This window comes from Moschus berezovskii, chromosome 24, assembly GCF_049115385.1.
Source record: "Moschus berezovskii isolate FMDL1 chromosome 24, NW_MosBer_1.0, whole genome shotgun sequence".
Taxonomy (NCBI): Eukaryota; Metazoa; Chordata; class Mammalia; order Artiodactyla; family Moschidae; genus Moschus; species Moschus berezovskii.
The window spans coordinates 17,536,178-17,550,967 of NC_142483.1; the positions used below are offsets into that span (position 1 = coordinate 17,536,178).

The 14,790-nt window shown below is 43.5% G+C and overlaps 1 protein-coding gene across 12 annotated transcripts in view; it reads left to right on the forward strand.

The window, feature by feature from the left end:
* The window catches only part of PXK (PX domain containing serine/threonine kinase like), a 94,359-nt gene that overhangs the window by 25,265 nt on the left and 54,304 nt on the right, over positions 1-14,790 (forward strand). For all 12 annotated transcript variants that reach the window (XM_088831704.1, XM_055414188.2, XM_088831705.1 and 9 more), the window contains exons 2-3: positions 8,575-8,625; positions 10,594-10,641. In XM_088831704.1, coding sequence (XP_088687830.1) covers positions 8,575-8,625; positions 10,594-10,641 — 99 coding nt within the window. The remainder of the gene's footprint in view (positions 1-8,574; positions 8,626-10,593; positions 10,642-14,790) is intronic.

Here is a 14,790-nt window from a genome sequence, read left to right on the forward strand (position 1 = left end):
CAAGAAAATTAGAGATTCCAAGGGAACATTTCATGCAAAGATGGGCTCAATAAAGGACAGAAATGATAGGGACCAAACAGAAGCAGAAGATATTAAGAAGAGGTGGCAAGAATATACAGAAGAACTGTACAAAAAAGATCTTCACAACCCAGATAATCACGATAGTTGATCACTCACCTAGAGCCAGACATCTTGGAATGTGAAGTCAAGTGGGCCTTAGGAAGCATCACTAAGAATAAAGCTAGTGGAGGTGATGGAATTCCAGTTGAGCTATTTCAAATCCTGAAAGATGATGCTGTGAAAGTGCTGCACTCAATATGCCAATAAATTTGGAAAACTCAGCAGTGGCCACAGGACTGGAAAATGTCAGTTTTCATTCCAGTCCCAAAGAAAGGCAATGCCAAAGAATGCTCAAACTACCACACAATTGCACTCATCTCACACATTAGTAAAGTAATGCTTAAAATTCTCCAAGCCAGGCTTCAGCAATACATGAACTGTGAACTTCCAGATGTTCAAGCTGGTTTTAGAAAAGGCAGAGGAACCAGAGATCAAATTGCCAACATCTGCTGGATCATGGAGAAAGCAAGAGAGTTCCAGAAAAACATCTATTTCTGCTTTATAGACTATGCCAGAGCCTTTGACTGTGGATCACAATAAACTGTGGAAAATTCTGAAAAGAGATGGGAATACCAGACCACCTGACTTGCCTCTTGAGAAACCTGTATGCAGGTCAGGAAGCAACAGTTAGAACTGGACATGGAACAACAGACTGGTTCCAAATAGGAAAAGGAGTACATCAAGGCTGTATATTGTCACCCTGCTTATTTAACTTATATGCAGAGTACATCATGAGAAACACTGGGCTGAAGGAAGCACAAGCTGAAATCACGATTGCCAGGAGAAATATCAATAACTTCAGATATCCAGACGGCACTACCCTTTGGCAGAAAGTGAAGAAGAACTAAGGAGCCTCTTGATGCAAGTGAAGGAGGAGAGTGAAAAAGCTTGCTTAAAGCTCAACATTCAGAAAACAAAGATCATGGCATCTGGTCCCATCACTTCATGGAAATAGATGGGGAAACAGTGGAAACAGTGGCTGACTTTATTTTTTGGGGCTCCAAAATCACTGCGGATGGTGATTGCAGCCATGAAATTAAAAGACACTTACTACTTGGAAGGAAAGTTATGACTAACCTAGACAGCATATTAAAAAGCAGAGACATTACTTTGCCAACAAACGACCGTCTAGGCAAGGCTATGGTTTCTCCAGTGGTCATGTATCTACGGATGTGAGAGTTGGACTGTGAAGAAATCTGAGCGCTGAAGAATTGATGCTTTTGAACTGTGGTGTTGGAGAAGACTCTTGCGAGTCCCTTGGACTGCAAGGAGATCCAACCAGTCCATCCTAAAGGAGATCAGTCCTGGGTGTTCATTGGAAGGACTGATGTTGAAGCTGAAACTGCAATACTTTGGCCGCCTGAGGTGAAGAGCTGACTCATTTGAAAAGACCCTGATGCTGGGAGGGATTGGGCGCCAGAAGAGAAGTGTACGACAGAGGATGAGATGGCTGGATGGCATCATCGACTCGATGGACATGAGTTTGAGTGAACTCCGGGAGTTGGTGATGGACAGGGAGGCCTGGCTTGCTGCGGTTCATGGGGTCGCAAAGAGTTGGACACGACTGAGCGGCTGAACTGACTGATCTGAATGCCTGTTCCTCAGCCCAAATGAGTTAAATCAGAATCTCTGGGGAGGTGGGGTCACAGCATGGGTATCTTTATTTTTTTAAAGTTCCCTGGGTGGTTCTAGAATGTAGCAGGGTTGGGACCCGCTGCGTAGAGGTAGAGAAGCAGGAAGGCCGACGCGTGAAGTGCCTCCAAACAGCTCCCCGTTCTCTCTGTGCTCCGAGTCTCAGTGAATCTGATTGTTGTGCCTCCTAAAGGGGAGAGAAGAATGCCGTCGATTCAGAGGATTTGAAGTCGGCTTTAAGTTCTTCCCAATCTTCTTTTACACAGAGAGAATGGAATTGTAGCATGTATATTATCATAAGTGACCAGTCCAGGTTCGACGCATAAATTTTCCTCTGTTCATTTCTTTGCATTTGTGCTTTTTTAATAAAATTCTTTTTAGAAATAAAAAAAAATAAAAAAATAATAAAATCTAAGACAGTTATACTTAAGAGAAAGGAACTGATCTCTCTGTTCTGCAAAATCCCACAAGAATTTCCAAGATCGACATTTATAAGCATTAAAAAAAAAAACAAAAACAAAGTGGTCTGTGTTTGTAGCCTTGCTAAAGTAATTTGGGACCAAAGTAAGTTTTCCTCCCTAGTTTTTCCTGAAATCTCATCACACCGATGCAACTTTGAATAGCAGCTACAGTGCAGTAAAATTGTGAGTATCTTTTCGGAAACTCAGGAATTACAAAATGTCAGTGAGGATTTTTATTGGGGAAATGCCTGCATTGGGGGCATTGATCAACTCTTGTGGAAATGACAGCTCCTACCTCTGCCCCCTCAGAATGAGTCCATCTGAGTTCCCCAGACTGGTGAAGACCCCCATCATTCAGGACTGCAGAAAGAGCCAGGCTCAGGGCATCCCCAGGGCCCTGGGGGTTGCCAGTCATGCCTGGCAGGTTGGAAAGTCCAAGGAATCAATGATGTGGGTTCCAGCTCCCAATCAGCCTCTTCCCAGCTGTGCCACCTTGGACAGCTCACTTAATTTTGCTGATCCCGTTTTAGCAGAGCTCCTGCCACAAGATCAGTGCTTATCTATGGCAATTCTATCTTCTGTCCCCTAGCTTAAGTCAGAAGTCACGCGGTCCTGGTCCCTTTCCAGATTGAAAAACTTCAGCCCCCACCACACTGACTTGCTGCGATGCCCACACGCTAGGGCTCTCTGCCGCACAGCCACCCCGCCTGGCCAAGATAAAGGGATGTGGTGTCCTGAAGAGGAGCAGGCAGGAGGCCCTTTGGGGAAGTGGCAGCAGATGGCAGGCCGGGCAGCCGGCACAGATCTGTGTGTTGCAGAGCCGCCCCACAGGGCGCTCAGCTCTCCCTTCTGTGCCCAGTGCTCTGTCATCTCTTACAGAGCCTGCAGGTTCTGTTCCACATCAGAGAGGTGGCAGAGATGGAGGTGATGCGCTGAGAGATTCTGGGCTGCTGACTGCAGCTCTGGAGGTGGAAGCCTGCCTTCAAATGTTGGGTTTCTACTGGTCTCCAGGGCTCTCTTCTCTCGGTTTTCATCAGAGCTTCAGCCTGGGAGCAGCAGTAGAACAGCTGTGCTATGTTTGCTTTACAAATCAGGGATTTGAGGTGAAGGTATTTCCTTTTAGTAAGGCTTGCTGGTGACATTCAGGCACTCTGGGAAAAAAAGAAGAGTTTTTTTTTTTTTTTTTTACATTTAGGGATGAACTTGCTCTTTTCAAGTGGAATGAACATATTTTTGAGCAAAATCACCCTTAAATATCCCACTGTCTTTCCATATCTGTAGCCACACGGCAGATGGGACCTGAGGCCAGCCCTGGAGCCTTAAGGTGTCTTAATGCGTCTTTATGGGGAAGCACAGTGAGGTTTCTGAGGCCAGCAGTGATTAAGCGAGCCCTCTGGGTGGGTGTGCACATGTTACCCACAGTGTCGTGTGTGGCGCAGGTTGCAGCAGAGGACAAATGATGGCAGAACTCTCTTCCTCCCGCTGCATCCCCAGCCTCCATGAACCGGAGTGACCTGTTTCGCTCGATGAATCTGGACCTGGGGTTCTCTATCAGCACTGTTGACGTGTAGGGCCAGGTCGTCTTTTGTTGTGAGGCTGTTCTATGTGCCTCGTGCATGTTTAGCAGCATCTCTGGCCTCTAGCTTTCAGGTTCCTATAGCATTTCTTCATCCTGTGACAACCAGAGATGTCTCCAGGCATTGCCAGATCTCTGGGGCAGATCCACCTTTTTTGGGAAAAAACATTGATGTCAACATAAAGAGTGTCGTGGCAGAAACATTAATTAGGATGTCATTTGGGGACATCCCAGTCTGACTATTTGTGACCCCATGGACTATACAGTCCATGGATTTCTCCAGGCCAGAATACTGGAGTGAGTAGCCATCACCCTCTCCAGGGGTCTTCCCAACCCAGGGATCGAACCCAAGTCTCCTGCATTGCAGGCAGATTCTTTACCAGCTGAGCCACCAGGGAAGCCCAAGAATACTGGAATGGGTAGCCTATCTCTTCTCCAGGGGATCTTCCTGATCCAGAAATCGAACTGGTGTCTCCTGCATTACAGGTGGATTTTTTTTTTTTTTACTAACTGAGCTACCAGGGAGACCCCTCTGACTTCAGGATCCCAGCCCCGTCTTTTGCCAACTGCTTTCCCTCAACATTATTGCATGCCATTTTATAGCCAAGTTACAAAACAAAAACTGTGTATCTACAGAGGGAAGAGTGGAGTCAAACTGTGGGAGTTATACCCCTAGCATGAACAAAAACACAGGGATTGGGACATGATAACTGCTTAATTGATATTTATCATCTGCAGCAACATCTTTGTAAAACACAGATCTAAACTTTAAACTCAAAGTATAGAAAGCAGGACAGCAGTGTTTATTTTGTATCTACCAAGTGCTGAGCATTGAACTGCAATTTATTTATTTATTTATTACTGTGCTGGGTCTTCGTTGCTGCACGGGCTTTTCTCTAGTTGTGGAGAGTGAGGGCTGCTCTGCGGTCACGATGCATGGGCTTCTCATTGCAGTGGCTTCTCTTGTGGCAGAGCATGGGCTCTAGGCATGCAGGCACCAGTAGTCGTGGCACGTGGGCTCAGCAGTTGCGGCTCCTGGGCTCCAGCACGCAGGCTGAATACTTGTGGTACACGGGCTTAGTTGCTCTGTAGCATGTGGATCTTCCCTGATCAGGGATAGAACCTGTGTCACCTGCATTGGCAGGCGAATTCTTTATCACTGAGCCACCAGGGAAGCCCTTGAACTGGAATTTTGAAAGTATTATTCCTCTGACAGATCATAGTGAAGCAATGGATGCTTGAAGTGATTTTTGAGAAATAACAATTCCCCCGATTTGAACATCAAAACTTGTTTGCGTGTAGTTGTTTGGAGGTACTCAATTATATGTGCTGATTTTAGCTTTACTATAAGAATGTAAAAGCCCAGACAATCTGCCAGTAAGAGAACCCTGAGAAAAGAAGAAAATGTCAGAGCTAACAGACTGATCTCCAAATACAAGAAAGCCAGGTATTTTTATCATTTTATCTTTATGTATTCAGAAATAATTACATTGGCATATTGCTTAAGAGATTTGCCATACTACTCAAGCCAGTTTTGAAATATTTATATTATAATCTGACATGAAACCAGCTAAGCAGGATGCCAGCCACGTTGTTGATTCACTTGTAATTGAGTGGATATTGTTGAATGTACCATTCTTAACATAGTCCAGAGTAGGCAGAAATTTCTGCTTATGTGAACTTTATCAACCGTTGCAAACTAAACAGAGTGGAAATGAATGATAGCATAATAAGGTCTATTTTAAAATTCAGCTGCCAAGTTAACAATGCTTATTTGGCTTTATTTTCTACATAACCTATTTAATTCAGAATTAATTCAGTAGAAAGGATTTGTTGAGTCCTGTGTTGATTAAGCATTTGTTGAGTAGTTACTGTGAGTAATACCTGAATCATACACATCCCAAAGTATTAAAACAATTCTGAGCATTTGAGGAAAAAAAAGTTACTGTTTTTTTCTGTGCTTCATCATAACTCCCTGTGTGTGTAAGCAGAAGACTGAGCGACATCTCTTGTTTCCTGCTTATTTGATTACCTGGGGAAGCTATGAAAACTTCTGATCCCTAATTTCTATCTTGTAGATTCTGATTTAGCAAGTCTTGAGAATGGTATTTTTAACTCTCTAGCTTCTCCTCGCTCCCCAGGATCAGGCAGCTTCCAATGATCAGGCAGCTTGGGAGGAGGGGGAGGTGTCACTGGCTTTGGTTTCTTTGGAAAATGCTATCACTGCATACCTATACTACCTTTTTAACCTGTTTTCTTAACCATAGCCTTTTCTAACCGAAAAGCTTATATGCAAACTTTGAGCAGGAAAAATCATTGATCTTAGTCCTCTGATTCTACTAAACTAATTTTGAATGCCTAAGGTTAGTTTTTTAAATTTGATATAATTGCAGATTCACATACAGTTGTAAGAAACATTGCAGAGATCCCATATATCTATTATCCAGTTTCTGTCATTGGTAGTGTCTTGCTAAACTTGATATGATATCACAACCAAAACATTAACATTGACCAGTCAAGATACAGCACCTTTCCATCTGCCCAGACATGCTCATGTCTTAGTCCATTCAGATTGCTCTAACAAAATACCATAAATTGAGTGGCCTATCCACAACGGATTGGTTTCTCACAGTTCAGGAGGCTGAAAGTCCAAGACTAGGGTGCGAGCATGGCTGCCTTCTGACGGTCCTCGTCCTGGTTCAGAGCTAGCACCTTCTCAAACGATCCCGTGTGGCGGAAGTGGCGAGGGACCCCTCTGGAGCCTCTCTTGTAAGGGTGCTGATCCCATTCTTGAGGGCTTTGCTCTCATGCCTTAAGTAACTCCCAAAGGTCCTCCCACTTTCTAATACCATCATTTTGGGGAGTTAGTATTTCAATATGTGAACCTTGTGGGGCCTGAGACATTCAAACCATAGCACATCACCTTGCCCTTCTATAGTCACACCTGATTCCCTTCCACACACACCCCACTACCCAGCCATGACTGTTGACAACCAGTAGGCTGTTTTCCACATCTGTGATTCTGTCATTTCATAAATATTGTATAAATGGAGACATGTAATTTATAATCTTTGGGGATTGTCTTTTTTACTCCGTGTAATCCTCCAGAGGGGCTTCCCTGGTGGCTCAGATGGTGAAGAATCTGCCTGCAATGGGGGAAACCCGAGTTTGATCCCTGGGTTGGGAAGATCCCTGGAGGAGGGCATGGTAACCTACTCCAGTATGCTTGCCTGTATAATCCCCATGGACAGAGGAGTCTGGTGGGCTACAGTCCATGGGGTCGAAAAGAGTCTGACATGACTGAGCGACTAAGCACACACACACAGGAACCTCCAGAGATTCATCTAGTTTGTTGCACATATCAATAGTTTATTCGTCTTTGTTGCTGAGTAGTATTCCCTGGTATGGAAGTAACAAAGTTTAAACATACACCTGTTTAAAGACATCTGGCTTTTCTACTTTGGGGCTATTACCAATAAAATAGCTGTGAACATTCATGTATAAGTTACTGTATAGACATGAATTTTTGTTTCTCTGGAATGAATGTCCAGCAGTGCAGTTGCTGGGTCATAATGATAGCTGCATGTTTTAGTTAAAAAAAAAAGTTGCCAAACCATATTAAAGAGTTTCAGTGTCACTTAAAATTCCCACCGTTAATTTATGTGATCCAGTTTCCCTATTTGGCTATTTCCCTAGCCACATTTGGTGTTATCATTATTTCTTTGTTTGAGCTATTCTGATAGAAATACAGTGATATCTCATTGTAGTCTTACTCTGCATTTGATTGATGACTGGTAATGTTGAATATCTTTTTCTGTGCTTATTTGCCGTCTGTATATCCTCTTGAAAGGAATGTGTATTCTGCTGTTGTTGAATGCAGTGGTCTATAAATGCTGATTACATTTGTTGGTTGATGATGAAATTCATATTTTATGGCAGGACAAGAAAAAAATGAGATGTAAAATTTTTTTCAGCCCATTTGGGCCTCCCAGAGCCTTCCCCTATAGTATGTATTCTACTTCTGCATTAACTAGACCTGTTTAGGAAACAGCATTCCTTCTTATTCTAGTAAGAAGTCACCATGATCACGACTTGCTTTGTATGGCTTGTTTCTTACCTGCAGATCTGGGTTGTGTAAACAGTTGATATGTCATTTGATGAATAACTGTTTGTCCGCAAAACTTGTAGAACTGTTCCTTGACCTCTAACAGGGCCAACAGTCCTCAAGAGCTTTCTGAAAGAATGTCTGCTGGGTTATAGTCCCCAGGTCGGCTTCAATAAAAATTTTCATTGTTTGCTTAGATCAACTGTTGATTAATTTTTCATCAGCAGTGGTTTTGTTGAATTCTTCTCTGTCCTTAGGGGTTTTTGTCATTCTATCAGTTGCTGCACAAGACGTATTGAAACCTCTGACTCTAATGGTGTATTCGTCTATTTCTTCTTCCAGTCCTTGTCAGTTTTTGTTTCACATGTTTTGCGGCCCTGGTGTTTGAATGTGCATACATGTTCAAGATTGCTGTGTCTTGGGGACTTCCCTGGTGGTCCAGTGGTTAAGACGCCATGCTTTCAATGCAGGGGACAGGGGTTCATCCCTGGCTGAGGAACTGGGATCCCACATGCCACGAGACTGCTGTGTCCTGCTATGAGATTACCCTTTTACCTTTATGCCCCTCTCTGTCTCTAGTAATCTTTTCTGAAGTTTTCTCTATCTGATGCTTTCACATCATATTTTTGAGCCTCCGATTTGGGTTTTATAATAGAGACTTTTTTGTCCTTCTTTTTTAGGAATATATCATTCGGGTACAAAGAGGAATTTCCGTAGAAAATAGCTGGCAGGTAAGCTTTTTTTTTGTCATAGGAAAAATATTTAAGCAAAATTCTGGCCTAAAATCATCTAAAACACACATAAATATACATCGTATTTCTTTTATAAAACTTTAGCTCTAAGACATCTCTTACAAAAGGCTTTTCTGTTCTCAGTTGTTTGGTTTAATTCATGTATGATGTTACCACAGAGAGTAGGAATGTGTTCCCCAGTTGGACACAGAGTAAGCAGAGTAGGCAAATGACTTGTTTTGTTCCTCGTGTTGAATAATTCAAGCCTCCTCCCCTGAAGCCGTGGTGTGGGTAGGGCAGGTTAGTAGTCAGTCCACCAGTTTGAAAGATGAGACAGTGCCCTAGACATTGTGTGGTTCAGATGCTGCATTTCATGGACTCTTAAATCTAGTCGTGGGCAGTTTCTAGTGCTAGGTCCCTCACTGACCACAGGTGATGTCTGTTTACAGCTCCAAGGCCTGCTTTCCTGATGGATGGCCTCAGAGAAAGAGAACTTACTATATAGATCGAGGTTCTTTCCTTCCCAGTTGACTTGCAGAGAGTGGCTGAATTCTATACAGGAGCCATTTCTTTCCTGTTGTAGTAATTATAATGACCTTTGTGTTCCGTCTTCCAAAAATCTTACCTTGTCCTTCACAGCCCACCTTGAACCTTACCTCTCACCGTAAGTAGTCTTTGACCTCAAAGGCCCATACTTAGTCTTGTGTTTGCCTGAAAATTCTAACTACTTTTAGCTGGAATAATTATAATGTCACAGACTTGATGGACATGAGTTTGAACAAGCTCCTGGAGTTAGTGATGGACAGGGAAACCTGGGGTGCTGCATTCCATGGGGTCGCAAAGAGTTGGACATGACTGAGCGACTGAACTAAACTGAGCATTTATTGTTAGGCACTGGCTCAAGCACATTAATTCACTTAGCCCATTAAAGCCAGTTCTGTGCCATCACATTAGCCCCATTTTACATTCAAAAGGCAAGTAACTAGTCCATGATCACACTGAAGTCCATGAGGGAACAGGGTTAGAATTCAAGTATTCTCTGTGCCACCTTTTGCTCCCTCATGCTTATTAGGTATGGCCCCATGTTTAACTTTTTGATATATATGTATGCCAAGCAGGCCCAAGGACAGTGTCCTACCAGAAAAATCAATCTTATATATAGTCTTGTAATTCCAGTGCTTTAGAGGCCTAGGGAATGCTTAATAAAAATGTAGATACTTAACCTCCTGAATTTGTTTCTCTTTGGGTGGGTAGGGTCCTCAATGATTTCCAAGTAATTCTTCTGCACACTAATATTTGTGAATCATCAATAAACAGTAGAAAAACTATTTGAAAGCCAAACAGCTTCCTTGTCCTGACTGAAGAGCTAGTGTAATTTGCTGTGGCATAATCAGTGACATCAACATAACTAAGAGAAAATGTGTGGACAGTGGGTGTGGACAGTGGATGTGGGCTGTTGGCCAGGAGGGGAGCTGGTGAAGGGCGGTGCCAGCAGGTGCATCCAGTCTCTGAACTGGTGTGATCTCAGAGAGGGGCAGTTTTATTCCGGGCGAAGATGGAATAGCTTCAAAACTGTCTACATCCATTTACTTTGTTTTCATGTTCAGTTAAACTTTTTTTTTTTTTTTGTAAATTATTAACTCATCTTTCTAGTTAACTAGGTGCCTAGTTAATTGAAAAAAAAAAATTAAAGGGCTATTCACCCTCAAAACATCATCCTTCTCTCTTACCTGTTGGCATCTTGTGAGTTTGGCTGGCATTAACCAGTTTCCCACAGCCCGGCCAACTCTGGGACACTGCTCAGTCTGTTTTCTGGGGCTGCCAAGTGAAACAAGTTAGGCTCCAGGTATAAGCCCGGCTGCCCTTAATGCAAGTGCCTTGACTCTAGAACGCCAATAAGTATTAAATAAGGAAATGAAAATTGATGGTTTGTGCTGAATCAAAACACCACTGTTTTCTTTCTTACAGATTGTTAGAAGGTACAGTGACTTTGATTTGCTGAACAACAGCTTGCAGGTAATTATTCTAAAACACCAGTGACACACATTTATTGCTTGGGCTATCTTAGAAACGGGTTGGAAATGGCAACATCAGGAACAAGAAGTTATCAGATTTCCCTAGCAAAGGAGAAAAGCTCATACTTCAAACAGATGATGTGTGACTCTAAAAATAAACTTGGGGAATAAATGTCATTTATAATAGTCACCGTACAGCCGGCTACCTTTGTGCCAGACTGCGTCCTTAACCGCAATCATGGGATGCTGTGTGTTATCTCCTTTTCACAGGTTAGAAATGCCTAGATGGATAATAGAGTTGTTCACTGAGAACGGGCACTCCCAGACTCTCTTAAACTAGGCCACGTAGTCAGCAGTACAGATCAGCACTCAGCAGTAACTAGAGAAGCAGCCTTTTTCAGCATTAACTTTTTTCTCTTAAATCTGTATTTCTAAATCCCTTTGGTTAAATCTTTGTAACTTGGTGGCCATAATGGAAAGAGGGGTGAGCTGGAAACACATCTGGTACTGCTAGTGGTCGAAGGGTCCTAGAGAAGTGTGAGCCCCGTGGGACGTGCTGGCAGCACCACCACGTCCTCACCTGGCAGATGGGTATTCAAGCACCATGGATTATTGAAGACCACTGGGGCTTCCCTGGTGGCTAAGACCATGATTCAGTAAAGAATCTGCCTGTAATGCAGGAGACCCAGGTTCGATGCCTGGGTCGGGAAGTTCCCCTGGAGAAGGAAGTGGCAACTCACTCCAGTATTCTTGCCTGGAGAATTCCATCGACAGAGGAGCCTGGTGGGCTACAGTCCATGGGGTCGCAAAGAGTCCAACACAACTAAGGGACTAACAGTTCTACTGTCACTTTCATTGGGCCTTTATTGTATCTCAACTTTGAATGGTAGCATAAACCCTTGAACCGGCGTGCTTAGCTCATGACCAGCTCACCCAGGAGGTGAACTGGCTCATCACTGATTCTGAGTGATCTCTGATCCTGTCCACAGAAGGCAGGAGGATGGAAGGCTGGGAGGAAGTGTCATGCTGCCTTTCCATCAAAAGGCCATTTTTTACTGACCAGCCTTTGGAAAAAGAGCATTTGTAGAGTCCAGACTTTCACGTTATTTACAACACTGCTGCATGCCATGTTCTCCATCCAGTAGAACTGGCCTGAGTATCTGCAGACCTTTGTGTCATTGACACATGGTCTTGCTTCACACATGTTGTTTGTCTCCATTTTAATTGTAGTGTGACCAGTTTAAATATCCAGATAGAGTATCAGCAGAGATCAGATTCTCAGAGATGGCTTTAATTGGTTTCATTTGTGGAGCATAGTCTTTCTACTCAGACTAAAGCTGGGCCTCTGATGACTATTGTAAGTAAGCCACTGACTGACATGCCGTTTATTCCAGCAGTGGATCTTCCCCACAAGGCTCTCCAGACATTTCCATGTGCTCAGAGTAGCATGAACATCTGGGAGCTAATGTCGGGCCTACTATGTGCTTTCATCTTTATGCACAAGTGAACCGTTGCCTGGTTTTAAAAGAAAGGGTCGTGATTTTGTACATTCAGCCAGGGCTGAGTGAGAATCATGAGAGAGATACTTTTGAAGTGGAAACTGCCTGGGCCTAGACCCCAAGAATATGGGGTGGGGAGGAAAGTCTTATCTCCTGTTTGTTCCTGCTTTGGGGATATAAAGTTGAATGTCCATGACTATTTAGTTACGGCCTTATTTAATATAATAGAATTTTATTTTTACATCAGTGTAATTTTCCCTTTTAAAATGGGCACTTTCAATGTGCATCTTATTTCAAATGCAAATATCCACGTGTATTGATGTTGGCTTGTGTTGGGCAGGATATGGCCAGACAGCACTTCAGTGGGAGGTTTTCCTGGATCCAAGTAAACAGACAGAAGAAAGTACATACAACTTTTTGGCAGCAAAATAATTTTAAAACAACCTCCATAAAACAGACCCAAAAGACTCCAAAACCACAGAAAAAACTGTGACCATGAATTTCAGTTTCTGATTACCCTTCTGACAGATAAATGAGTTCCTGCTGAAGGAAGAGAAATATAATACACATATGCAGGGTTGTTTGAATCCAATAGAAAAAATATCTAAGTGAAATAAAGCAGTGTGTAAAAGTATACATACAATATAATAATTACAGGAAATGTTTAGGAAAAATGGTTAGGAGGAAGTATGCCAGAATGTTAACAATGGGGACCTCCAGGTGGCAGGGTTCGGTTTTTTTTTCCCCCTGGTTCTTTGTACCATTCTGTACTTTCCAAGTTTAGTGCAAATAAGCACGTGCAAGTTATATAAGTGGAAAAACAGCAGAAGAGCTGTATTTTCCCAATTTTTTATAGCAAATGTATCTTGTGATAACAGTGAGGATAAACCACTACCTTTAAAGGCACCGTCAAATCAATGACCAAACAGGGAGATAGAAGGAGGCATGGGCAAAGACAGCAGCAGGAGCTACAGTGGTGGGAACTGTGGGGACCCTCAGGGTTGAGACGGGGACCCAGCCTCTGCCTGGGCTCTGGTACTTCCTCTCTGTCCTCACTGTCTCCATATGAAGCTAAGAGGCTGAACCAGATGACTTTTCAGATCTCTTATAGCACAAATGTTTTGTGATTTAGTTTCATTGCCCATTTTTCACATGGGAGAGACTCTACTGAACACTGGCGGGGGATGGGGACAAATTAGGGTCTGATGAGCACTTGCTGCTAAGTCACTTCAGTCTTGTCCAACTCTGTGTGACACCATAGACGGCAGCCCACCAGGCTCCCCCTTCTCTGGGATTCTCCAGGCAAGAACACCGGAGTGGGTTGCCATTTCCTTCTCCAATGTGTGAAAGTGAAAAGTGAAAGTGAAGTTGCTCAGTCGTGTCCGACCCTTAGCGGCCCCACGGACTGCAGCCCACCAGGCTCCTCCATCCATGGGATTTTCTAGGCAAGAGTACTGGAGTGGAGCACTTAGCACTCCTTGGAATACTTGCTGGAATGGCGTTCAAGGCAATTTGCAGATCATTAACAGAAGTGAGACATTAGCTGATTCAGAGGTAGAAGATTGTTTCCTCCAGACAAAAAAGCTAGTTTTCTTGAAACTGATAGAGTTTGCCATGGAGTTTAGAAGTTTTTGCTAGGCTAGCATGGGTCAGGTTATGGGCTAGAGACCCCACTTTGGCTGTCAATCCCACTTTGCTTTGTCACTCTGCAGGTGTTACGAGTGGAGGAACTCTGGGGACTTCTCTGCTGGCTTTCCTGTTCTCTTTCCTTTATACAAGGAACTCAAGAGTGGAATCCAAAGGGCACTTTAAAAAGGGAACAATTAAAAAAAAAGTCATGATGAGGTGCCTTTGCTTGAAGCCATCCCTGTGGAGGTGTCTAGGAAGTCAGTGGCTGAGGGGCTTCATCATATGTGTGCTAGTATTCTCTCTCCCTCCTTTCTAACAAGTCACGGGAGTTCTAAACTCTATATTCTGTGATGGGTAGGCATTTGAGAAATTCTGGGAGAAGCTGAAAGACAAAGTTAACTTCTCTTGAATGCTAGCCTCTTGTCAAAGGCAGGATTTTAAAATCACACATACATTGCAAAGTTTCAACACTTGGAGGAAAATTTCTTCTGAGAACCCAAACTGGGGCAGAAAAACACCTGCCGTGTGCCTAGCAGACTGACATGGCAGAGATACTCTACTCACAGCTGTTGGCGAAGAATTCTTTGTTTCACCTGATGATTTGAAAGAGCTGATGAGGTGTCTGAGCAGAGCAGTACATTTCAGTTCAGTTCAGTCACTCAGTTGTGTCTGATTCTTTGTGGCCTATGACCTGTGGTCATAGCATGCCAGGCTTCCCTGTCCATCACCAACTCCTGGAGCTTGCTCAAACTCATGTCCTGCAGCATGCCAGGCTTCCCTGTCCATCACCAACTCCTGGAGCTTGCTCAGACTCATGTCCATCGAGTCAGTGATGCCATCCAGTTATCTTATCCTCTTTCATCCCCTTCTCTTCCTGCCTTCAATGTTTCCCAGCCAGCAGGGTCTTTTCCAATGAGTCAGTTCTTTGCATCAGGTGGCCAGAGTATTGGAACTTCAGCTTCAGCATCAGTCGTTCCAATGAATATTCCAGACTGATTTCCTTTAGGATAGACTGGTTGGGT